The 26,358-nt window shown below is 44.9% G+C and overlaps 1 protein-coding gene across 7 annotated transcripts in view; it reads right to left on the reverse strand.

The window, feature by feature from the left end:
• HIPK1 (homeodomain interacting protein kinase 1) overlaps positions 1-26,358 on the reverse strand; it is a 72,667-nt gene that overhangs the window by 38,352 nt on the left and 7,957 nt on the right. For all 7 annotated transcript variants that reach the window (XM_053245423.1, XM_053245419.1, XM_053245425.1 and 4 more), the window contains one exon: positions 22,686-23,763. In XM_053245423.1, coding sequence (XP_053101398.1) covers positions 22,686-23,761 — 1,076 coding nt within the window. In that variant the 5' untranslated portion in view covers positions 23,762-23,763. The remainder of the gene's footprint in view (positions 1-22,685; positions 23,764-26,358) is intronic.

Consider the following 26,358-nt stretch of genomic DNA (forward strand, 5'->3'; position numbering starts at 1 on the left):
CTTCCCTTCTGTCCTACTTAGGTGTACCCCATCTCCGGCTCATGTTACTGAGGTGCCCAGCAAGTTCTGCAGACCTTAAAGAATAGGATCTTCTCCCCCAGGTCCTATACTGTCACTTAGTTGTGTTTACAGACAGTAGCTGTGCTAATTATTATTCACCTTTGTACATAGGTGTACCCCATCTCTGGCTCATTCACTCTCAAAAGTCTTTGCTTCCGTGTCTGCCTGTTAAACTTGGCAGTCTTTGCCCCCTTTCCTCAGTAGGAGTTGTGTGTTAGTTGCTAGGCATGGAAATAAATCTGAGATGAAGGTGGAGATTTGTGTAACGCTTGATCTCCCAGAAGAACAAATGTCCCCAATTAAGCAGGAGAAAGCAGGGTCATTTTACTTGGCCAGTTTGGGGGGGAAGAAGCATTGGTGAAAGATTGCAGGTTTCACGACACAGCCCATTATCTTTTTCTTCTCTTTGCTTTTAGATAGTACCTCCGTAGCCAGCATCAATAATATGGTTCAGGAAAGGAGGAACTGACAGAAGATTTGAAGAGGTGTGGAAAATTATTTTGCATAGGAAACAGTATTCTGGTCTTCCCAACCCTAAGGCATATACTACGGTTCTTTCCCCTTTAGAGATGGGCAACTAAAGCTGAGAAACAGAGATTTATTTAAAGTTAATGAGCCCTGAGGAGAAATTTGAACCTATGCCCAAGTCCACTATCCACAGAACTATGCTGCCTCGCAAACATGACATAAACATCTTATCAGCCCAGTGCTTTTGAAACACTATGTCCTCACCCCAGAAAAACAAGCAGTGTAGGTTTAATAACCCTTCAAATTGTCCTATAACAATGTAAACTTTATCTGCAAACACAGGATGATTAACAAAAATAACCAGCATCTATTGAGTCAGTGACCAATTTGACCATGTGTGGTAGTAGAAAGCAGAGCAGTGGTCCCCTATCAGTCATCAATTCACTGGAGTTTCATCTGTAAATCTAAACAGAAAGTGATTACGTCCTTTTATTTGTCCTCAATCATCTTTGCCAGGGGAACCAGCTTTATTTTATTATTTTCATGAACTTAAAGACAAAATGAAGTGCTTTCATGTGAAAGGGCTCTGTAAAAAAGCAAGGGACAGCAAGCAGTGGAAAAAGGAAACGTGTGTTTACAATGGGGTTTCAGGATAAAAGGAATGCAACCACAGATTTTCATGGTGTTTTGCAAGACTGCTTTAGAGGATATTGCACATGAACTTTTGCTACCTCCCAAGTGGGATAAATGAAGAATTGTTACTGCCCTATGCAAGATCTGTGAGCCAGATCTTCCCATATAGAAAGTTAAGATTTAAATTTTGAAATCACAGAAGTTACTTTCTTTTAAATAAAGGTTGCAATCTACATAAGGAGGCTGTTCTCATGCAAACCCTAACCCAGATGAGGGACACCCAGCCTGGGTTAGGCTGCATGTGAGGACCACCGGGATTGGGCCCAATCCCAGCGGGGCAGTGCCAGCTAGCCTGGCTTTAAGCCACGGTTAAAGGCTTGAGCGAGCCCTTAACCCAGGCTCTGGGATTGTGTGTTCGCTGGGGCTGCATTCAGCCCCAGTGGACACAGAGATAGGTGCTCTATGTTCTGGGGGAGTCCCCCAGTGCACCACACAAAGAGCCAGCGTGGTGTAGTGATTAGAGTGCTGGACTAGGACCGCGGAGACCAGAGTTCAAATCCCCATTCAACAATGAAACTAGCTGGGTGACTCTGGGCCAGTCACTTCTCTCTCAGCCTAATCTACTTCAGAGGGTTGTTGGGAAAGAGAAACTCAAGTATAAAGTACACTGCTCTGGGCTCCTTGGAGGAAGAGCAGGATATAATAATAATAATAATAATAATAATAATAATAATAATAATAATAATAATTGTGATGATGATGTCACACAGTGCATTGTGGGATATCCAGAGACCAAGAGATGTTGTCCTGTCCTCCGGAGCTCCAGTGTGGATCATTTGGGGGCACAGTTTGCACTTCCAGCAACATTGCAGAGCTGGGAAGAAGGCGAGTTGGGGACGGACAGAAACACACACACACAAACACAGTTGTGTGAATGGCTCCAGTGAGAGATTACCTGTTGCTCTGGACACAATAATTCTCACTGCCAAAGAAAAAAGGCTGCTGCTCAGTTTCAGTGGCTTGCCTGCTGCACACGGTTCTCTCTCACATGCACACATCCATCATATCGTTAGCGTCTTACCATAATTTTGAATGCCTATTTCTGCCTAGGGGCAGGTGTGTTTTATCAGTTATGCTACCTCCTTGAGCCACTGTTCATAAGAAGCTAGAACTTAAATGCACTTATCTGGGTCTCAAGTGTTTCAGAAAATTAGAGAGAAGGGTAGTTTTGTTTTTAAAAGGTTTCTTTTCCAAGCATTCAGTGTGGATAAAGCAAGCTAGAGAAAATCAGGGCTAATCATTTCTGCAAGGAACTATAGCACAACAAATTATTGATAGAATAGACGGAGTTATGCCCAAAAGGCACAGTGTGAATACACTAGAGATATGAAGTGGATTTTTTTCCAGAAATTTCCCACACACTGTTAATCCATAGAAAGTTTACCATGTTTAACATACTTAGCTACTTCAAAAAATTTTGAGATACCTGCTTGACTGGTTTGAGACTGAAGAGGTTCTAGTGGCCGTTTACCTTTGGAGCAGGGCTTGTCCATCATTTGGTAGAAAAATATATTCAAAATTCTCAGTCTTATACGCCACTTTTGTGGATTTTAAGTTTGCCTTTGATCTAATTTTGCAGGAGAAACTATGGAGAAAACTTAAAGCCTCTTTGACTGATCAGAGATACCTGCTTATTTACAAATTATATGAGAAAACTTGTTTGCAAGTTCGAGGCAATGCATATGGACAACTTTATAAGCAATTTTTACTCAGAAAGGTATATGACAGGGTTGCATTTTAGCCCTTTTGTTTCATTTTTATATAAATTCCTTGGTGGAGTAATTTAGGTCACCATCCTCCAAAATTAGCATTTAAGCACATATCTGTGCCCCCTTATACTGATGAACATGCACTTTTATCCCTGTCCCCATTAAGTTAAGAAGAGCATTGAAGATTCCTTGCAGGTTAATTACAAAAATAAAATAAAATGATGCTTGCAAAGTCTGCTAAGACGTTGAATTAGAGTATTGACAGATTTAAAACAAAGCAAGTTGACTGTTTTAAATATTTAGGGGTAGTTTTCCAAGCAAAAGTTCATTTAAACGTGCACAGAGTTTGTAACACGAAATGCCCAAAGCAGTATTTCAGCAATCTTGGCTTTTTTGCAAACTATGTGGACAGTTTATCCTGGCTGCTATCAAACTATACAAAGCTAAAGTATTAGCCCATCTCCTATTAGGGGTGTGCTCAGAACCAATTCTAGCAGTTGGGTGTAGAAGTGGGTAGAACCAGTTTGGCAGCTCGAGGGAAAATTCTTATAGAGGAGAATCCAATGAGGAGCCCCTTTACAAGCAGAGAGGGGAATCCTGCTTACCTTTAAAAAAACCGAACCAAAAAAAAAAAAAAAGCAGCAGCAGCAAGATAGTACCTGCACTGGAACTGGCAGCGGCTCCTCTGAATTATCTGGACCAGGCCTAGCACAGCCTGGTTCCAGCCCCCACAGATGCATAGAGACAAGAATGGGGTTGTGATGGGCCCAGTCCAGAGAATTCAGAGGAGCCCACCGTCCCAATTAGGTGCTCTCTCACCACCCAATTTGGGATAATTTAATTTTTTATTAAAGGTAGGCAGGGTTCCCTCCTTTGCTTGTAAAGGGGAATCCTTATCAGATTCCTTTTTACAAGCATGCCCCCTCAAACCACCATGAACTCTGACTAGCACCCCCTTTTGGGGGTCCAGTTCTATTTGAGTCCTAACAGAGCCAGTTCTATTTGAACTGGCTTTAGGGCAGGCTATGTGGTAGAAACTGCCTTGGGCGGCCTGATGGATGATCTCCAATTGGGAATTGACAGAGGAAGTGTGACTCTGTCGGTCCTTTTGGCTCGCTCGGCAGTTTTCGATACTGTCAACCATAGTATCCTTTGCAACATCTGAGCACGTTAGGGGTGGGAGGCACTGTCTTACAGTGGTTCCACTCCTACCTCCCGGACAGATTCCAGATGGTGTCAACTGGAGACCGCTGCTCTTCAAAATCTGAGCTTATGTGCGGCATCCCCCAGGGCTGCATACTGTCTCCAATGCTTTTAACATCTACATGAAACCGCTGGGAAAGATCATCAAGGGATTTGGTGTGGGGTGTTATTTGTATGCTGACGACACCCAGATCTACTTCTCCATGTCAACATCATCAGGAGATGGCACAACCTCCCTAAATGACTGCCTCAAAGCAGCAATGGGCTGGATGAGGGAGAATAAACAGACTGAATCCAGATAAGACAGAGGTACTTATTTTGCAGGGTCAGGATGATTTTGATCTGCCTGTTCTAGATGGTGTCACACTTCCCCAAAAGGAACAAGTACACAGTCTAGGAGTGCTTCTGGATCCATACCTCTCCCTGGTATCTTAGGTTGAGGCGGTGGCCAGAGGGGCTTTCTAGCAGCTTCAGCTGATACACCAGCTGCGATCATTTCTTGAGGTGAATGACCTCAAAACAGTGGTACATATGTTGGTAACCTCCAGACTTGACTTCTGCAATGCTCTCTATGTGGGGCTGCCTTTGTATGTAGTTCAGAAACTCCAGTTGGTAGAGAATACAGCAGCCAGGTTGGTCTCGGGGTCATTTCAGAGAGATCACATCACCCCTTTGTTGATACAACTATACTGGCCGCCAATAGGTTTCTGGGCAAAATACAAAGTGCTGGTTAGAACCGATAAAGCCCTAAACAGCTTAGGCCCTACATATTTAAGAGAGCATCCTCTTCATTATGAGCCCCACCGCCCATTGAGGTAATCTGGAGTGGTCAGTCTCCTGTTGCTGCCAGCTCGGCTGGTGGCCACACAGGGACAGGCCTGCTCAGTTGTTGCCCCAAGAGTGTACAATGCACTCCCTACTGAAATAGGATCCTATCATTTCACCCAAGCCTTTTCAGCTTTGATTTTTTAGATAGCCTAAATTGTTTTAATCACCTTAAATGGCACAGCGGTGAAATGCTTGACTAACAACCAGAAGGTTGCCGGTTCGAATCCCCACTGGTACTATTTCAGGCAGTAGCGATATAGGAAGATGTTTAAGGCATCATCTCATTTTGCACGAGAGGAGGCAATGGTAAACCCCTCCTGTGTTCTACCAAGAAAACCACAGCGCTCTGTGGGTGTCAGAATCGAAACAGACTTGACGGCACACTTTACCTTTATGTTATTAACTGGCCAGAGACGAACATTTGGGGAGGTACAAATTTGACAAAGAAATAATTCAGGTGCGAATAGAGCCGGTTCTTCACACCTTTATCTCCTATATGGTGCCCAAATCACCTGTGCGCCAATTTCACAGCTGTAGAAACAAACCTGTTTTTGAGAAGTTTATTTCAAGTGCTTTGCTGTGTGCCTAATGTGATTTTACATTTAGAAGCAGGCGTACCAAGTGCTGAAACCAGTCTGGCTAGTGCTAGTAGTATATAACTTACGGTTAAAACTTTCTCTCTCTAAGGGTTTGGTACCTCTGGTACTGATGGATGGCTTTCAGTCACAATGGAAATTACTAGTGGTGAAGAAATTCTAATTACTTTGAGCCTTCCCTGAGCTACTGATAGTATGGGGCCATGAATGTGCCACGTTAGGCCTCTAACAAAGGCTCCTTGACAGCGCATGCCAAAATAATGTACCTTATGTTATAAATAAACTTTACCTTGTGAACCAGATACATAACTCCAAACCTGCTAGGTACCTTAGCACATTAATGGTGCCTAAGTATAGAAGGATGTTCTTGTTGGCATGTTTTAATGCTCTCCATGAGGGTAGGTTTAAAGCAGATTCCTTTGAGGAACAGGTATGACCATGTACATATGTACTTCTCTTATAAGCTCCTCTACAAAGATATTTTTCAGGCCATTCAGACAGGTTTTTTGCTTGATTTCTTCTAATTTCGTGTGATGGCTGATAGGATCAGACAGAGTCTAATATTTAACCTAATTATACTTTAGGGTGAATTATTAATGCTTAAGAGTTTTATGTGTTTTCTTTGTACTGCTGAGCAGAGACCAAAATAAGACTGAACTTTAGAGATACAATATAGGGAAATATGGTAGAAGTGCTTTTTCAAAAATTTTATAAATGTCAGATAACAATGGCATGTTATCTGACCTATTTATTCAGGAGCATTTGTATAGTAGTTTTGTGTTTTATTTTTGAGAAAGTTAATTCAAATGAGGGCTTTACATAGATTTTTCCCCACCAGAAATTCAAGAACTTCCAAAAATATACCCTACAACAACCAAGGTTAGCCTTTTTTCTTTATTAAAAAGTACTGTTCTCTGCTGTAATTCCAGTGTGGATAATGATGGCAACTACATTCTTCTTCAGGCATGTTACCATATCCCAATTCCAAAACGTAATATTTCTTATATGGCTTAATTGAGAAGCCTGTCATATACTATTTGTAGCAAAAAGGTTTTAGTATACTAGAACTCTTCTTTTGCAGAAGGAACATACATGTAATGCCACAGTCATATGCCAGTTTCTTTCCTTAGACATCGGAGGCTGTACCAGAACTCCTGTAGTTAGTTCAGAATGAATACAAAGAAGATTGCATATGCTCTGCAGAACCTATTTTGTCCATGAAAGCACTGTCACATCTATTTAGTACCACTCTTATTAACCACTAGATTCCCCTTCCCAATACAAGATACAGCCATGGATTTCCAGTTGGCACAGATCCACAAAATTAGACTGGGGAGGCATAAGCAGGGATTTTATTAGGAGAATGCACCAAATAAATGCAATAAGGCAGCCCTCCATCAGGATAAAAATTGGCTGGCTTGAATCACTTTGAGCCATCTGCCTGTGGTACACATCAATGTGGAATTCAGGAGTAATTGTAACCATAAACACACTCTAAAAACATTACTTTATTTTTCACTACCATGTAAGAAAAACAGTAGCTTTAGAAGTAACAAAAGTACATAGCTATAGAGGCAACCATCCTGCATCTATGCATAAGTTGATGCAATAGTAGTTGTTTTTTCCAACTATTTCACTAAGTATTCATAATACTGGCTGATATACAGACTCAGTTATCCTTTTTAAATGGGGTTATTAATGAGTAAGTTAGTCATGACTACTTGTTCCATTGAGGGCAGTGGGCCTGCTCGTGAGCAATTTAGTCTGGCTGTCCACTAACAGTCATGAGTATGATTTGAACCAACCCTTACACAGAAGTATTGCAATGTACTAACAGTAGAACACTTGCTTTGAGAAGTTGAAACATATGTACTTTAAGCAGAGCACCAGTTACTCATTTAGAAATACAACTGGGTGACAAGTAAAATGGAAGTATTTTAAAAGGTTACTGATTAAATACCTCCTAAATGCTGGAACTGTATGATGCATCTATACTGGCTGCTGACCACCTCTATATGCCCACATGCATTCTGGCCTCTTTAGGCAGCATGCAGCCTGGTCCCTGCACTAGCCTAAATGCTGAGGCACCAGTGTAAGGACCTAGCACAAGGTCATTATGTGAAGTGCACCACACTGCACTATCTCTTGCATAAAGTGACTGTTCTTCCACTAGCACAATACTGTAGAATACAGCAACAAGTCCTTTTGCAAGCAACACTGAATGCTATCCCTTGCTTCCATGCTTGTTGAGCAGAGTAGTATTTGCCCCTTTCTTTTATGCAAGGTGGGCTGGTTGCAAGGCATGCAAGTAGTCCTAAAATGAGTGGGTTAAAATATGCTGCTGCCTAGCTGTACCAATGGTCCCAAAAGGAACGTTGGTACTTATGGTACTTACCGCGAAGGGTTCTTTTTCAATGTATAGGGAGATCATCCTCTTAACACTGGGTTATCAGCCACTGCATGCTCCTAGACAGGGCTGATTAAAATTGAGCAGGCTGGTTTCCATAGTCAGGATAGCCATCAGTCAAGCCACAGTTCCAGGACTGTTGCGAGAGCTCATCCTGTGGTAGCAAGCATGACTTGTCCCCTTGGCTAAGCAGGGTCCACCCTGGCTGCATATGAATGGGAGACTTGATGTCTGAGAACTGTAAGATATTCCCCTCAGAGGATGGAGCCACTCTGAGAAAAGCAGAGAATTCCAAGTTCCCTCCCTGGCATCACCAAGATAGGGCTGAGAGAGATTCTTGCCTGCAACCTTGGATAAGCCACTGCTAGTCTGTGAAGACAATACTGAGCTAGATAGACCAATGGTCTGATTCAGTATATGGCAGCTTCCTATGTTCATATGAGAGATTGAAAAAACCTTGGAATGGACAAATCTTAGAAGAATACAAACAGTAAAAATAGAAGCCAAAAGGTAACAGCCAAAAAATGGACCAATAGGAAAATTACAGAATAGAACTGATTCCCACCATGCGAGTCTACCCCACCTGCCAGGAAAAAATTGCCCCCCATCTGTGGGAGCGCCAGATGACCTCTCTATACCTTGAAAAGAACCCTTAATGGTAAGTACCAATGTTTCTTTTTCCTTGATATAGGGAGGTTATCCTCTTAACACTGGAACTTGCCCAAACTGAGAGATAATTGGGAGGGAAGCAGATAAACTAAACCACCTGCTGAAGAATGGTGCAACCCATAGCTGCCTAAGCAGCATAGAAGGACGAACGCCAACGTTCCTCCTACAGGGGCCGGCCATTCTTCAAACCGCAGCCTTCTACAACCGTTTTCCGTCATGGGACTTACATGTTTTAAAAGCGCTTCAAAGGGCACCATTTGAACCGATTGCAAGTATTCCGCTCAGGGTGCTATCTTTTAAACTTGCTTTTCTAGTGGCAATAACCTTGGCAAGGTGAGTCTCAGAGTTGAGGGCTCTGTCCATACACAAGTCATTCTGCATCTTCTCCAAGGAAGCTGTGAGACTGATTCCGGACCCCTTCGTCAGACCAAAAGTCGCGTCAGTGTTCCACCAGTCTCAAGACGTCTTCCTCCCCTCGTTCTGCCCTCATCCAGTGCATGAGAGGGAAAAGTTGTGGCACAACCTAGATGTCCGGCGATGTCTCAAGAAATATATTAAGCACACAGCCTCTTTTCGGACCACGGACAAGATGTTTGTCTCTTTTCATCCTAGGTCCTTGGGTTCCGCCGTGACATCACCCACGATCGCCCACTGGATATGGGCATGCATCACATTAGCATATGAGGTGCAGCATGTCACACCACCATTGAACATATTGGCACACTCTACAGGGCTGCAGCCACTTCAGCAGCATTCTCGTCTAATGCACCAGCTCAGGACATTTGTAGAGCTGCCACCTGGTCCACACCTTCTCGATTTACCAGGCATTATAAGATTGAAACCTATGCTGCCATCCAGGCCACGTTTGGCAGAAGGGTACTTCAGCGGGTCCTCCCTCGGGAGTAGGCCGGAGCGCACCCGCCCCATGTTATGGCCAAGCTGTGGTATGTCCCAGAGGTGTCCCTGGCAACAACAACCGAGAACGGCGCATTGGTTTCACTTATCGTGAAGGCTTCTTCTGGTTGGTGTTGCCAGGGACACCTTGACCCACCCAGTTTGGCGCTCCTGGCCTCTTCCCGATGGGGGTTCTTTTCCACCTGAATCCCTGGGTGTCCGTAATGGCTTTTGCGTTGCTTTTTGTCGTTACTGTTGTACACTTACTTCAGTCGAGTTCTTTTTGTTAGTACCTGTTTTTTCCATGGTTTCTACCGTTTGGTTCTACCCTTGGTGTATGTCTGTTCTCTCGGACAAAAGAACTGGGCGGGGTTATCTCCCTAGCACCAAGGAGGCGCGGCCAAACCTCTGTTGGCAAATCAAATCTGTCCTGCCTAGGAGCTAGTGGGAAAGGATAACCTTATGTTATGCTGCTTAATACATGGCATAACAGACCCCCACATTGCTGCTTTACAAGTCTCAGCTTAAGGTGCCTGGGCTGAGAAGGCCACGCAAGTAGAGGCACTTCTGGTGGAATGGGCTGCGATACCTGTTGGAACAGGTACGTTTAAAGGATTCATAGGAGAGAACAATGGTAGCCCTAATTTATCTAGCCAGAGTCACTTTATAGCCCTACACACGCCCAGTGTGTGCCACAGCTTCTCTGTAGGATGAGTGGGAGAAGGACAAATGCATGGCAGAACAACCTCCTGCATTCTGTGAAAGCTTAAACTGATTTTAGGGAGAAAGGTAGGATCTAGTCTCAGAATCGCTCTGGATGATACAGAACTCCCTTCGGACTGAGAGAGCAGCCAATTCCAACACTGTCCTGGCTGAGGTGATAGCCACCAGGAACAAAACCTTGAAGGACAGCATTTTCAAAGAGGAGGAGCTTCGAGGCTCAAAAGGTGGTAGCATCAAAGTACTCAAAACCTTATTTCTCATGAGGGAAACCTGTGAATGGGAGGGGGAGCTTTGTTAGTGGTCACCCTTAAAAAAACATACATGGGGTGTAGACCAGGAGACCCCAGCAGCAAGAAATTCAGCACAGATGCCAGGACAGTCACCTGCCTTTGAAGAGTACTGGGACGCAAACCCATATCAAGGCCTGACTGAAGAAAGGACAAAACCTCTTGGATGCCTGCAGCAGAAGACTTGATGTGTAAGACTCCAGTGGGAAAAGGTCGACCATGTAGCCTGATAGATTCTGGTAGTGGAACCCCTTCTGGATGCAAGGATGGTGTCTTGGACTGCGACAGAATAACCCGTCAGCTAGGGCCCTGCGTTCAAGATCCAAGAGTGAATATAGAGCCAATCCAGGTTTGGGTGGAAAAGCGGACCCTGAGATAGCAGGTTGCAACACCGAGGGAGCTGCTAGGAAGCCCAAACTGACATTGCTAGGTGGTCTGAAAATCAAGGCCAAGGAAAATATGGTGCCATGAGAGTGACTCTTGCCCTCTCCTGAAGGATCTTTCTGAGGACATCACGCAAAATTGTTATTGGCGGAAAAGTATACAGAAGACCAGGAGGCCAAGGAGAGGCAAGGGCATCTGTCTGCTCCACTTGGCTGCAATGGTAGCCGGTGTAAAACCTGGGGAGTTGAGCATTGTGAGGCAAAGCGAAGAGACAGACTACTGGTGTCCCTAGGGTAGCTGACATCTGTGCAAACACCTCCAAATGAAGGGTCTACTCTGCTGGATCCATGGTCTGTCAATCAGCCTGAAGATTACAGAACCACTGAGGTGTTCCGCTGAAAATGGAGCCGAGATGCCCCTCTGCCCAGGCGAATAGGAGATGTGACTCCCTCATGTGGGACCATGATCTTGTTCTGCCCTGGTTACTGATGTGGGCCTTTGTGGCTACATTGTTGGTGCAGACCAAGACATGGGCACCCCGAATCAGGTCCTGGAAGTGCAGAAGGGCCAGACATGATGCCCTCAATTCTAACCAATTGATGTGCTTGGATTTGGTCAGATTCCAGGTTCCCTGTGCAAAGTGATCTAAACAATGAGCCCCTCCCCCCCAACTTCTGAGGCTCATGTCGGAGGCAACTACTGTTCTGGTTGGTATTTCGAAGGGGACATCTTTCTCCATGGCTGGAGACATCCACCATTGAAAAGAGTCTTGGACCCGTTGCAGTAAAGGAATCAGTAGATCCTTGTGATCCATGATGGCCTGCTGATAAGGAAGGATGCGCCACTGAAGAGTCCTGGAGTGCTGAGACCAAGGAGTGCATTCTATGCAGGATACCATTGATCCTGTCACCTGGGCCAGAGTCATAAAATCCACCCCAATTGGCCATCAAGAGCAGTAACAGTAACTGAGTCAACTTCAGTCTGCATTCCAGTGGAAATGACACCGTGGCTTCCCATGTGTTGAACAGGGCCCCCAGATGCTGTAGGCTTTGAGATGGTTCCAGATGGCTCTTCTGCATATTGATAAAGCCATGTTCCTGAAGAAGCTGTACAGTCCTGCTGACATCCCCGACGACCTGATTCAATGACGAAGAATGAATCAAAAGATTGTCCAATTACGGATGGGCATGTATGCCCTGTAGACATACATGGGCAATCAAAGCCACCATGATCTTGGTGAAAACATGGGCGAGAGCCTGAACAGCAGAGTCCAGCACTGATTATGCTTCCGATCACAGGCAAACCTCAGATACTGTCGGTACAATGGATGTATGGGCACATGTAGGTAAGCCTCTGATAGAGGCAAGTAACTCCCTGACCTGAACTGCATCCTTGATGGACTTCAAGCGCTCCATTCAAAAAGTTCTTTTTCTCACCAGCCAGTTGAAATGCTTTAAATCCAGGACTGCCCTCCACGATCCATCATTCTTGGGCACCAAGAATAATAGATACAAGGATGTCAGTAGAACAGGCTCTATAGCATGGATATCTAGGAGAGGACCTATCACCTGATTCATAAGGTGTTGTTTTATCCGATTCCTGGACTTGGGAGTGGACAGGAAAAAATGTGGGGTCCGAGCTGTAAAATCTATTGCATAGCCTGACTGCACCACCTCCCTCACTGAGCAGTCAATGGAGCTGGAATTCCAGGCCTCTGAAAAATAAAGCCTGGCCCCCACCGGAAGGCTGTTATGGCTTACGGTTTTGCTGTCCTGTAGAGGTGAGGCTTCACCCTTGTTGCTGTCTAGGATTGCCTCTTCCGCAGGAACTCCATTGATGATGCCAGGGAGGCTTGAATGACCCTTGACAATGGTCCCTGTACCGGCTGTCTCTGTATTGGAAACCTGTTGAACGACTGAACCCCCTATAGGAACGAAAGGAAGGTGAGTTAAAGGATAAGCCCCTGAACAGTCTATGGAAATCCACCGTGACCTCCTACGTCGAGGGGAAAATCCCTTTTTTCTGAAGGCATGGCCTTCTTTTTGTCCTTTGTTTCGACAAGGACAGGTTCCAAAGAATCCCCGAAGAGCTTAGAGCCCTTGAAGGGGCTGGCAGCTAGCCTTAACTTGGACTTGGAGTCCACGTGCCAGTTTAACTATAGTCTTTTACGGACTGTGACCCCCAGATGCCATAGCACGTGAGGCATACTGAGTGCAGTCTAAACTGGAATCTGCAATCAGAGCCACTGCTTTGGTTATTTTATTCATCTCCTGACGTAGCTTGGTGTTCTTTGGATGGAATATACTTTATCAAATCCTTGGCCCAGAGAATAGTGGCCCTTGCAAAAATGGAGTTGGGAGACACAGCTCTGATCACTGTGGTGGATGTCTCATGCCCCTTGCGAAGAAAGTGATCAGCTTTCTTGTCTTCTGGCGACCAAAGTTGTTCATCCCCATCCTTATTCATCAATGCACCTGACACCAGCTGGGCCACTGGGGCATCTATGGGAGGAACAGCTAACATGGACATTATTTCAGATGGTAAGATATACAATTTCTTTGCGCAGGACAAAGATGGCTTATTAGCAACTACAGGCTAATCAGACATCATCACATCCTTAAATAGTCCTGGGAAGGGCACTGTAACAGGTGAAATACAAGTCAATGGAAAAACCTCCTGGTTCAAACCAGAGGTAGGTGGAGCCGTGCTCTCCTTGCCAACATCCTTAATTGCCCGTTTAGCTTTGGGATAGTAAAATCTCAAGTTCAGAGATGGTAAGAAGACGGTTTGAGCTTGGCAGATCTAGTGGAGCCTGCTCATCCCTCTTCCTTTTCAGATTGAGAGGTATGAGATTGGGAACAAGGACTGCCGGGGGGTATGTGAGGTAACTTAGCCGGGGCTGGAATGGCAGAACCTATTAGGTACTTGCTCAGGAATCATAGGCTGAAGGCACTGGGCGCCTATGTGTTTGGGCCGGCCCTTGGAAAGGGAACCCACATGAGATACCTCCATGATCAGAGCAGAAACAAATATAATTTTAAAAAGAAAAAAGAAAGAAAAATGGACTCCTCCCTTCCCACCCTCGCACACAGGATAGGAAAAGAAAAGGAGTAAAATTAGCCTCCTAAAAGATCAATTTACAATGAGCAGGGTGAGAACTCTTTCCAAGTACTGCCAGTCTGGAGCAAGACAGGACCACAACTGAGGCTTGACTGACAGCTATCCTGACTACGGAAAGAAACGTTGGTCTTACCTGTGAAGGGTTCTTTTTCACAGTGTCTGATTTTATCCTAAATAGTGGGTTGTGTTCCAGATCATGCCTCTGGAAGACAGGAAGTAGAGTTCAAAGTTGTAAGCCCATATCCGGTAGCTAGGTAGGCGGAGCCCAATACCCCAGTTCTGGACTGTTGAGCCAGGCAAACACATCTGTCAGAAGGAAAAAAACCTTCTGGACAGGGACCATGGCAGGAACCATACAGAACAGTACTCAGGATCCAGAGAGGCCATAAGAAAGAAAAAACTGTACTCTGGGAGACACCGGCTCCCACTACTGCGCCCATACCAAAGCAGAGATAAGACATGAAGTCCATGGGAGGGCCGGATAAAATCAGACACTGCGAAAAAGAACCCTTCACAGGTAAGACCAGTGTTTCTTTTTCCGCAGTTGTCTGGTTTTATCCTAAATAGTGGGACATGCCCAAGCTGTGAGAAGATAAAGGGAGGGAGAAGCGGACGCTAAACCACCTACTGTAAAAAATGGTACTGGACATGACTGCCTGTTCAGCCTGAGATGTGGAATCTCGTAGTAGCTGGAGAACAGAGATGGAGGCCTGTGCCGTAGCCGTATAGATAGCCTGCCTGATGGATGACCTGGAGTGCTGCATTGGTCACGAAAGCGGTTAATGTGCTAGTGTTGCGTGAAGACGGTCCGTGAAGGCGCAGAGTCTTGGACCCAAGGAGATAGAGGCCCTTATTCACTTGGCCAAGTTCGCTTCAGAGAGAGACCCAGAGACCCATAACTCTGGGATGGCGACCAAGTGCAATGGGGATGAGTTTGTTTCAGGTAGGTCCTGAGGGCCCTACAGACAACTAAGAATGCAAGGTTCAAGTGTAGGATAACTGCCTCCTCTGAAAAGGCAACAAGAGTCCTAGTGCTGTGCAGCACTACTAGTTCCTAGACCTTTACACTGAGGGACAAAAACTAGAAGAGGACTTAGTATGAGAAGATCCTCAAGAGGACTGAACTGATGGGCCGATGGAGAAGGGCATGCGAGAACAGTGAAAATCTAATTTGGATCCCGGTACAGAGATCTGTGGAAGGAAGAGGGGCCGAAGTGTTGGCACCTAACAGGAAAAAGACTGAGATACGGATGGAGCTTGGAGCACCTCCAGGAAAGGGGACTAAAAAACCGGAGCCTGAGCTGAGACAGATTGCGCAGGGTGAAGGATCACCAACCCAAAAAAGGTCCTTCTGGAAGAGAGAATACTTGGAATATCCCCGCCATGACAGGGGGGAAACGCATCTTGCACGCCCCCCTGGGTAAAACGCTAACCAGGAACTGAAAAAAAGACGATTGAGGAGAGGCGTCTGGAGGCTAGACTGGGGTGTAGTACCACTGTGGATACCAGGCCTGACCAGGGAGGGATTGTTCAACCTCCATGAGCCTAGGTGGATCCAGTCTGAGTCTGTGTGCTAAAAATGTGAGGGGGGGCCCTTGGAGAAAGAATAGCTGTCCTCGTGGCCCAGGTAGAGGATCCTGGATGGGAAGAGAGACCAGGTCCGCGCCACCATGGGCATCTGATACCCTGGGCGATGAGAATGATGCGTGCCATAAGAAGGACCCACTTCCGTAGCACCTCAGCAATGATGGAGGTCGGAGGAAATGGTTAGGGGAAGCCCAGAGGCCGGGCAGCCGTGGGAGCAGCTGTGCTCTCGGCTAGAGGAGGAACCTGCAGGGCAAACCAGGCAACTAGTGATTGCTTGAGGGGCAAAGATCCCTGGAGGTCAAGCTGAAGACCTGCAAGATTAGGTGGAGGACCTCCAGGTGGAGCGCCCATACTACCGCACCTATGATCTGGCAGCTGAACCAGTCCGTTGACAAGTTCATTCTGCTGTTGAGATGCTCTGCCATGATCCGACAGATTCAATGTGCCGCTATATGCTCTGTCATGATGGATATGAAGGAGAGAAGAGCCAGGTTAAATAAGAAGTGGCTGCCCTCGTGCTGGCCGCCAGACCTTGTACCCCACTGATCAGCGATGAAAGTATCTGCAGCCACGTTGGCTGTGAAAATTGTGTAAGAAAAACCGAATGAGGTCCAAGCAGATAGCTTGCAGTTCCAAGAGGCGGATATTCAGCAAGGACTGCCTGTGTCACCAAGGGAGCATGCCAAGGAGAGAAGCAGTGTTTCCCCAGGCTATCAGGGATCGCTTCTATGGCCACCGTGATCCTGCGGAGGTGAGAGGGGCAGCTCCCCAGCAGCGTCTGGGGAAATCCACCAGCTTAGGGGCCGAATGCCCTCCGAGATGAGTGCGAGCGATTTGAGAGCCTTGGAAGAGATGAGCTCTAGAATGGACACAGAAACCTTGGAGGGAGCGGAATAGCCAGTAGAACCACAGGGAGATCTCCAAGCAGAGGATCATGGATCCATGAGTTGAGACATAGTGGGGAGATCCATGTATAGGTCAGAAGCGGGCAGGCCCAATACACCATCTTAGCTAAGCATACTAATGAGGGTGAAAAGATGCCCTGAACCATGATTAAGAGGGCTCCAACAATATTATTATTATTATTATTATTATTATTATTATTACATTTATATCCCGCTCTTCCTCCAAGGAGCCGAGAGCGCTGTACTACATACTTGAGTTTCTCTTTCACCACAACCCTGTGAAGTAGGTTAGCTCTCAAGGGCTGTCTGGGGCATCAGGAACGAAAGGAGGGGAGATTCCCTTGAAGTGCTCCACTAAGGGAATTGGCTCGAATGCGTGAATCTGATTCAGGTAGAAGACCTGGCCGTGCGGCTGAACCGTGACTTCTAAGAGGATGTCGTGGGAAAAGGCAATCACAAACCCAAGAGGCTGCAGAAGAATGGCTCCAAACTGTGTGAAGGAGGTAGCTGGCCTCTGACGGAAAGGAGACAAAGATTTGGACTCTGCTGGACTCCAGTCAGAAAGGCTACCTGGAAGCCTGGTTCCTGTTTCTTTGGAACCGTTGCTGTTGGCGCCAGGTGTATCCTGTAAGACCTATGGGCAGGACTACAAACCCATGCAGCATTGGAGAAAGGTAGGAATATGGACCTGTAGTGGCGAAGATGACCTCAAGAGAGGGGCCCAGACCAGAGGGAAAAACTTAGCCCATAAGGAGGGAGAGCTTAAGGCTGTGGTCTAAACACTAATATAGTGACCATAAGCACCTCCTTACCACCAACCCCAGCAGGCAGTGACTGAGGGGCATGTTGCATGCAGTCTAGGCTAGAATGACGGTAATGCCATTGTTCTAGCAAGGTTCATAATGCCCTGTCAAAACTGCTTGTTTTCCAGGTGGAACAGCTGAGGAGCTCCTTAGTCCGTGTTATAGCAGCCCTCGCCAGGCAGAGTTAGCAGAAAAAACTGCCTTAGTGACCAACAATATGTCGTCGTGCACCCATGGATTAGGAACTAGCACCGATAGTCTGAAATGCTGGGTACTCACCATCCTCCTCGTCCATTAACGTGGGGCACAATTGTGTCACAGGGCATCTAGAACACAAAAAACTAAGAGAGGTAACATCATCTGGAAGTACGTACAACCTATTGGCGGCTGGGTTCTTGTTTTTGTTTGTTTGTTTGGGCGGAGGGGTGGGGGGATAATATCTTGAAGTGCTTACACATCAAGTCTCCCATTCACATGCAACCAGGGCGAAACCTGCCCAGACAAGGGAGGAAGTCATGGTTGGTACCACAAGACTAGTACTCTCTGTCTATGTCCTTAATGGCCCAACTTGTGTGAGCCAAGAGCACTACACATCTGCTTGCTGGACAAGCCTAAACGAGCTGACTTGAATGAGTCACTCTCCCTCCTAGAACATTTCACCCTCTTTAGTAGAAGAGGGAGCCGAGGAGTCCTGAAAGTATCAATATAGTTGCATTTTAATTTTATACTTAAAACTCTCCGCACAACAACCCTGTGAAGAAGGTTAGGCCGGGAGAGAAGTGGCTGGACCAGAAACAGCCAGCCAAAGTTAAGGCTGAACTCGAACTCAGATCTTCCCGGTGCTAGTCCAGCACTCAAACCAGTACACCATGCTAGTAAGGTGATTATTAATCAGGAGGGATATCTGGAGGAACCCATGTCTAACTAGGCGGGAGAATAAGGGCTTCCTCTGAGACAGAGGTAGGTTAGTTCTGGAAGACCTGGGAGCAAACTGATCACCTTCGCTAGAAGTGGGGGAGAAGCCAAGGATCTATTGGCCTGAGCAGCACCCTAAAAGGGGCAGAATTGCTGAGCCATAGGTCAAATTCAGGCGCGGGCTGCATTCAGCAGAGAACTGAGGGAAATGCAGGCTTACTCACATCCAGCAGAAGCTGCTTTGTTGGACCCCTGCCATTCCCGATTGGTAGCAAACTCGGGCTTGTAATGAAGAAAAAGAGCCAGCACCACTTACTATAGCCCCTTGAGCTTGATTCAGGGCTGGAGGAGGGTGTCAGGAAAAAACTCTGCTGACATACCGCTAGCAAAAGCCAGCACTCGTTCAGCCAGGCTGCTGGTGGTTTCACTTTCCGTTTGGGTCATCTGAGGAAGCTTTTTTCCACTCCAAAGCTTTGTTTTGCAGCTTTTGTTTTCCTTTCTTGGGGAATTTAGCCTCTCCAAGGAAGCTTTTGTACTCCAAAGGCTTACTGCCATCAGAAATGCGTAGCTTTGTTTTGCAGCTTTTGTTTTCCTTTCTTGGGGATTTTGTCCTCTCCCCGTATGGCCGAGTTCCTGCCATTCTGGTCTCCTCTTGGGGAATTATGAAGCAAGCCTCCACCCCTATGGCCAATCCTGTGCTGCTTGAGCCTTTTCTTGGGGAATTATGAGGTAAACCTCCACCCCTATGGCCCATTTCTTGCTGTTTGCGCTGGTTTTGGGGGAATTGCGAGGCAAGCCTCCACCCAATCGGCTGGAATTGCAATCTCCAAAACAGGGAAGATCCGGTCAAAAAACAAAAGGATCATCAAAAGGTGGGCGAGTGTATGTGTCTGGCTTTGTGCCTGGGGGGACCCAAGTTGGAAATCAAAGGGAAGACCCTGTTAAAGGGGAACCCCCAAAGTCCCCTGCATGCTTGGGAGGGAGGGAGGTAGCCGGGGAATTAAATAGATGTCACTTAGCACAAAAAACAAACATTAGAAAAAAGGGATAGCCACAGGGAGTCCCTACCTGCCCTAACATGCAAAGGAGAGAAAAGGCAAGGAGAAAAAACCAGCCTGAAGAAGGAATGTAGCAGAGCTCTCTCGAAGGTGTGCTGCTTGCCTGAGGCGAGACAGGAAGAACTGGGGTATTGGGCTCCGCCTACCTAGCTACCGGATAGGTGCAACGAGTTCCTATTTGTATACACATATATGAGTTTATGCAAGAGGTTGCGCTGGTCAACTAACTCATCTAGAACAGATGTACATTTCACCACAGGACTGGCCACCATGTCCTTCCGCTAAAAGATTTATGCTAGGTTAAAATCAGTCTGGATGCTACCCAAAGTAATGCCATTCCATAAACTGTCCAGTGAAAAAAAAAAATAGTACCAGTTACTGCACACATGCAAATGGAGTTCCTAGGGAATGATCCGCTTTACAATATCAATCAAATCAAAGTTATTTGAATGTTTCTGGAAAGCTAGATATACTGTTTTTCAACAGATAATTTAGCATTAACATGTATATTGGCTGCCTTCAGTAAACCCAATAATCAGAAAAAGCAACTGATTACAAGTTTGCATTTAGCAGTATTAAAAATAAAGTTTTAAAGATCTTCTGGCTGTGCTGGTCCAGACACTGACTGACATCTAGACTAACTCTGCACCAACATGGTAGTTTCTGCTGCACACAGGGAGTAGGCAATTCCCACTTCAGCTGCCAGTGGTTCTTGAAGAGTGTCTCTGAGAGCTCCCTGACCTTCAAGGACATAATTTCAAGAAGCACAGGCAGCTGCAAACAGAAGTGAGTAATAGCTGGAAATCACACTGTACTCATCTTTAACAGAAAACCCTGGCACATAAGCACAGGGTTAATCTGTATGCTGGCCAGTACCCAGAAGATCAAGTAAGTTATTGTACAGAACATGTGAACTCAAACAAGTACACTACAGTGGAGGGGGAGTATGAGCAGAGATGTAGCAGTCGTGCCCCACCTATTGCCCAAGCTCTGTCCTATCACCTACATGGACAGCAAGCCAGGATTTTGGAGGACAATACTGGCTGTGCTAGAGGGAACAGAAAGAGATAGATAGTGGCCAACCCAACACCCAGAGCAATGCTGGCATTTCCAACCTGGTGGGGCTGCTGTGCATTTGAAAGGCAGTTCTGGTGGTGTACAAAGGCAGCCAGCCATGCAACAACTTGAAACAGCGTGCAGGCACTTCCACAGCACTACTGAAGTGAAATGAAAGCAGCACAACACAAGTGCCCGCACACTGCTTCATGTCACTGCACAACTACCTATCTTTGCAACACCACTGCAGCTGCCTTTTTGTGCACAGCACCCCCACCAGGTAGGAACCGCCAACATTGCTTTCATGCAATGCATCATGTCAGCCACCATTTGTTATTGGTTTTCCATTTCTGGAAATGCTCAACTGGCAATAATAAACTTGCTTTGGAAACAGAACTACCAGAAATATGTCAGGTCACAAAAATATGTCCAGAACCACAAAGGCATTTTTGCTTTTCTCATCTCAGTCGCTGCATATATAGTCTATCCTGCTGCTGATGGTCTTCCTTGAATAGGGCAAGTGATTCAGTGTGCATTTAAGTGACAAATCCACAATTCACAGCCTCAAGGAGTAAAGCACCACAATTTGGGCTTGGAGAGTTTGATTGGAACACATTTAACCCCCCTATTTTGGAAGATTGTCATTCAGAAGTTTTGCTTGCGATTGAAAAAACCAAGCATCTTCAGTTAAGAAACATGTGACCAAGAACATTTTCAGAACTGAATATTCAGTTACAAGTTGATTCCCTTGGAAAAACCTTCACTCTTAGAACAGAAGTACACAAGGATACCATTGTAGATCTTTATGGACATTATATATGGTGTATTATGTTGGTTTATGCTATTTAATGGTCTTGTTTTGAGATGTTTATATATTTGATTCTGTAGATCATTTGTACCTGTGCTTATAAATCCAAATTATATTAAGTATTTAGTTAGCTTTTGGGGGTGATATTTACTGCTGTTGAGTATTGTATGTCCATAATACATTCAGACAATTTTCCTTTAACATGTTATGTTTAGGGCTTAACCATATATACTGATGATCCATATTGTCAGGAAATTTCATGAGTTAAGGCCACAGCTTTAACAGTTGCATTTAGACAATATAGACATGGCAGTGTATTCTAACTGTTCCACTTCACCACTATCTTGAAGCTAGATAGTTGGCACAGGCAGAAGGGTAGACTCAAGTCTCAAATTCATTCTCTTTACTGGAACAAACATGGAGTCTATGCAACTGAAGCTAGCTCTACATGTTACAGGTACGGAACTAGTAACCAATATTAAACATGTATAGTTGGAAGGGACCTTTATGGTCATCTGTTCAACCAACACACACCCCTCTCGTGCAAAGGAACATCAGCAACAAGTGCAGATCCCTGAAACGGGTAGTTTGAGCGCAAAGTATACATTGTTTTATAGAGGGTCCTGAACCAGCAGCTTACTGTTGAAAATGTTGCTTCTTCAATTTAATGATTCAAGCTAATTTCACAGGATCTGAGAATCCCAGAGAGATACAGGAAAACAGAGGTGTATAAACATCCTCAAGTATAACCTACAATTAGCCTTTATCATTCCCAAATGGTATTTTGTTTACAGGCTGGGCCAAGCCACCCAGACGCTAATAAAGTGTACCTTTCCCCCACACTTGGGCCCTGTAGGATACTGAAATGAGTGCATGCAGCTGTCTTCTCCTTAAAAGAGGCATTCCTTGTGACAGAAGTCCAGTTCAGAAATTCTGGGTTCACTGATCTGCATGAAAAGTTTAGTCCTGCTGAGTACCTATTTGCATCTCACAACTGGCTAACAGGTCTGGTGTGCTTGGCAAACATTTGAGCTTTATCATACTTCAGAGCAGGTATTGCATATTTTAAAATCTCAGTGTGTGGGATTTAAAAAGTGACAATATCCACATGCCAGGATCCAAAACAGCAACTTTGAGGCACCCAAGGATTTTAACATTTCCAGATTATTATTATTTCTAATGTATGGCAAGGAGATCAGCTATATCAAACTGCTGAAATTGAAATTCTAATTTCAGAATGTGGTCCAACATATACATCTCATATGAAGTTATAGAAAACTTCTAAATGAGAACTGATATTTTTTCTGAGGAGTATGTAGTACTCTTGCAACAGGCAGGTTTCTGAATTCTCATTAAAAGGCCACTAAAATAGAAATTCAGAAATAGGCAAAATAGAGAAGGAATGGAAACCAAAACCACTAATGCGATATAACACATGTAAGAGAGCTTGTGTATCTACTGGCACAGAAGGGGTGTCATGCAGAAGGGGATGAAGACATAACATACACTTACCTATAATAGCGTGATTGCAAATAAGTGGAACACACAGCTTTTGACACATGACTGGCAGAGCCAAAGTCTATGACCTTCACCCTGTAAGGCTGGCGCACAGGATCAACCAGCATGATGTTTTCAGGTTTCAGGTCAGCATGTATTAGACCCAGGCTTTTCAGTTTCATCAAGGCGGTGGCCACCTGTTGCAGAATTGGCCGAATGTATTTCAGAGGCAAAGGGCTAAACTTGTTTTGTTTTAAGAAGTCATACAAATTTTGTTCCAGCATCTCAAACACCAGGCATGTGTGGTTTTTGTGTTGAAAACACTCATAAGAGCGGACGAAGTTATACTCATCGGCATTCTCACTGCTCAGTCGAGAGAGGATACTCACTTCAATCTGTCCCTGCCTAGCATAGGAAGGATGATTTTTCAAGATTTTGATAGCTACAATCTCCTTTGTGCTACGCTTCCAGCATTTTGCCACCTGCCCAAAAGTCCCTCGGCCCAAGAACTCCAAGACTTCGTAGCTGTTTGTCATAGAGCAAAGAATTTCATGCTGGACCAACTGGTAATCTCCTTCACCACTGGAACTGCTGCTTTTGGTTGTTACAGTGGTGGTAGTGGCCGCAGCACCCACCGCAGGTCTGTTTTGCAGCATGAGAGGTGGATGTTCCTCAATTATTTGCACGCTACCGTTGCTGTCAACCTCCTCACTTTTCCTTTTTAATCCACATTTTTGATATGGTTCCAGCAAAGCAATGTTAGCCCTGTGTGTCAGGGCCTGGCTGTTCTGGAAGGATGTTGTTCCACCACTGCCTGTGCTGTCTGCTGCTGTGACCACAATGTGCTCAACTGAAGGAGCAGGGAGAAGGAGACTCTGGTCATAAGCAGGGATACTGAAGCTTGCTACCTGGTGAGAGGAGTTTGCTGGCCCTTGAGCACCTGGGAGGTTTTTGCTGCGATTATAATACTCGTCACTGTTACTCGGTCCTGAAACATCCCAGCTAGAGGGCTCCACTTTCAGTTTCTTGGCACTGCAGAAGGCACTCGAAGATACTGATGGAGGGGAGAACACCTGCAGCTGTGAGGCCATACCTGAAGGGGGGGGGGGAGAGAGAAAGAACACTAAATCAACAACCCAGCTATGAGGCACATGACCATAGACATGGCAAGGCGAACCAGAACTGTAGGCCCCTTTCTACTCGTTTAAGAATGGCCAATTTGATTGAATCAACTGTTTCTCAAAGTTCATAGTTGCAAAGACAGAGGGATAAAATTGTTAAGAGTCTTCAACAATAGTCTGCCTTCAACTACACTCAAAGTGCTACAATTCAGATTAAAGTATTATATTCTTAGTCACTGGCTGATATACATGGATGGGATAGGAGATATAGATGGGTGAAAATTAGGTACATATTTACTTTGGGGGAGAAGAATGATCTGCTTGCCATCTTAAAAGGCTTTTATCTGGATGCAAGTAAGAACTGCCTCTAGGAAACCAAGTAAGGGACCTTTAAAAGGTTTTTACTTTTAGGCCACAAATGAATACAATAGGTGTGTGGAGGCAGATGGGCTAAATAAAATTTGTGGGTTTTAGAGGTTCCCTCATATCCTCTGTCCACTATCATACACGTTACATAATCTTTCCAGTTCTGGCTTTACAAGTTGTCTGCCCTCGTTCTATCCAAGTCTGAAGTACCTGTCATTAAAGACTGGAGTCATACCACCTTATCAGACAAGACAGCCTTTCCAAGGCTAATGTTCATGAAGTGGAGCAGAAATCATCATTTTCTGATAAATGGACCACAAACTTTTAAAAAAACCCAAATATCTAATGCTTAGTCTGTAGCAAAGGTTCCTGGAGAATCCTAGAAGAAAATAGTTGCATTTAAGCGCAACTTTTAACAAATCTGCCTTGTTTTTTAAAAAAATAATAATTTTCATTTGTTTGGGAATGAAGACTACTTCTCATTATAAACACACCATCAGTACTTGAGCACTTTAGTAAAGTATTGTTGGCATCCATACCTAGTCATTTTGCTGCTGTTTGGGACTTGCCTGCATTTTAAAGTGTTTATACCTACTATTATGCAGATAACCATAGTGAACAACATTAAAACCTACACCACACACAATTTCATCGTGAAAGGTTCACTTTCAACACAAACCGGACAATAAGTTAGTTAGTTTGCTTGCTGTTTATTTACGATCTTAGATCAAACAGACCAGACAATAAGTGATCTACTTCTAGTATAAGTCTGTAACAGAGCAAAAGGTTAACAGTGCAGACTTCACTCCAACCGATCCTTCAGGAGTCCAACAGTGAAATCTTATGCATGTTTACTCCAGGTTCCACCGCATTCAATGAGGCTTACTTCCAGGAAAATGTGCATATGACTGCAGCCCAAATCTTTGCTTTCTGATGACAGGGAAAGGAGGAAGGCTTTAAACTGTGCCAAAGACTCGGACTTTGTAATAAGTAACCCTTCTAGTCAATTTGCTTTTTACAGAAGGACTCTGGTGAAAGGAACTATTCCTCAAGAATCCACATGGAAACCTCAAATTTTTTTCAGTTCTGCTGTTTTAGAAACTAATGTCATATCTACAGCTACATAAGCATATCTCCCAAAATACATTAGTACTATTATGGTACCACACTATAATTCACACAGGCTTCAACTGTGACAGAGGTTGGGCCAATTTCACAGCATATTCTCATTTTATTACTACTTTCTCTTTTTGAACAGTGACCCATTCATTCATTAGTACAGTTAACACTGCTTGTGCCAATGAATTCTTGAAGCAGCTTACAAGACAGTACACTCACAATTCCTTCAATTTAAAATATTGTCTTGAGAACCAGGATAAGCTTCTGCTTATGCCATAGTTCATACTGGTCAGTGCAAGTTTGCACTCATATATTAAGGATAAGGAATGGTGCTGGAAGAGAGTAGAAGCGCTTACTATTAAAGGAGCTCTACTTTGCATTTTTTGCATGTCATTAGCTCATTCTAACTAAAGAAAATGTAAGCAATCTAAAATAAGTTAAGCATTATTTAAGCTTTATCTTTTCTGGACTGCATACACAATTTAAGAGTGCATCAGGCATATGGTTTTCCTCAAACAGAAAAACAGGGTGTGTGGATAAAGGTGATCCAGTTGACATAGTATACCTGGACTTCCAAAAAGCTGTCAACAACGTTCCTCATCAAAGACTCTTGAAAAAACTTAGCAGTCATGGGATAAGGGGACAAGTACGTGTGTGGATTGCTAACTGGTTGAAGGACCGGAAACAAAGGGTAGGGGATAAATGGAGTTTTTCACAATGGCAGGAAGTGGGGTCCCCCAGGGATCCGTACTGGGACCAGTGCTTTTTAATTTATTCATAAATGATCTAGAAGTTGGCATAAGCAAGGCCAAATTTATAGACACCCAACTATTTAGGGCAGTGAAATCCACAACAGATTGCCAGGAGCTCCAAAAGGATCTCTCCAAACTGGGTGAGTGGGAGATAAAATGGCAAATGTGCTTCAATGTTGGCAAGTGTACGGTGATGCACACTGGGATGAAAAACCCTAACTTCAAGTATACGCCAATGGAATCTGAGCTGTCGGTGACTGACCAGGAGAGGGACCTTGGGGTCATGGTGGACAGCTAATTGAAAGTGTCAACTCAATGTGCAGTAGCTGT

This window comes from Hemicordylus capensis, chromosome 4, assembly GCF_027244095.1.
Source record: "Hemicordylus capensis ecotype Gifberg chromosome 4, rHemCap1.1.pri, whole genome shotgun sequence".
NCBI classification, from domain to species: Eukaryota; Metazoa; Chordata; class Lepidosauria; order Squamata; family Cordylidae; genus Hemicordylus; species Hemicordylus capensis.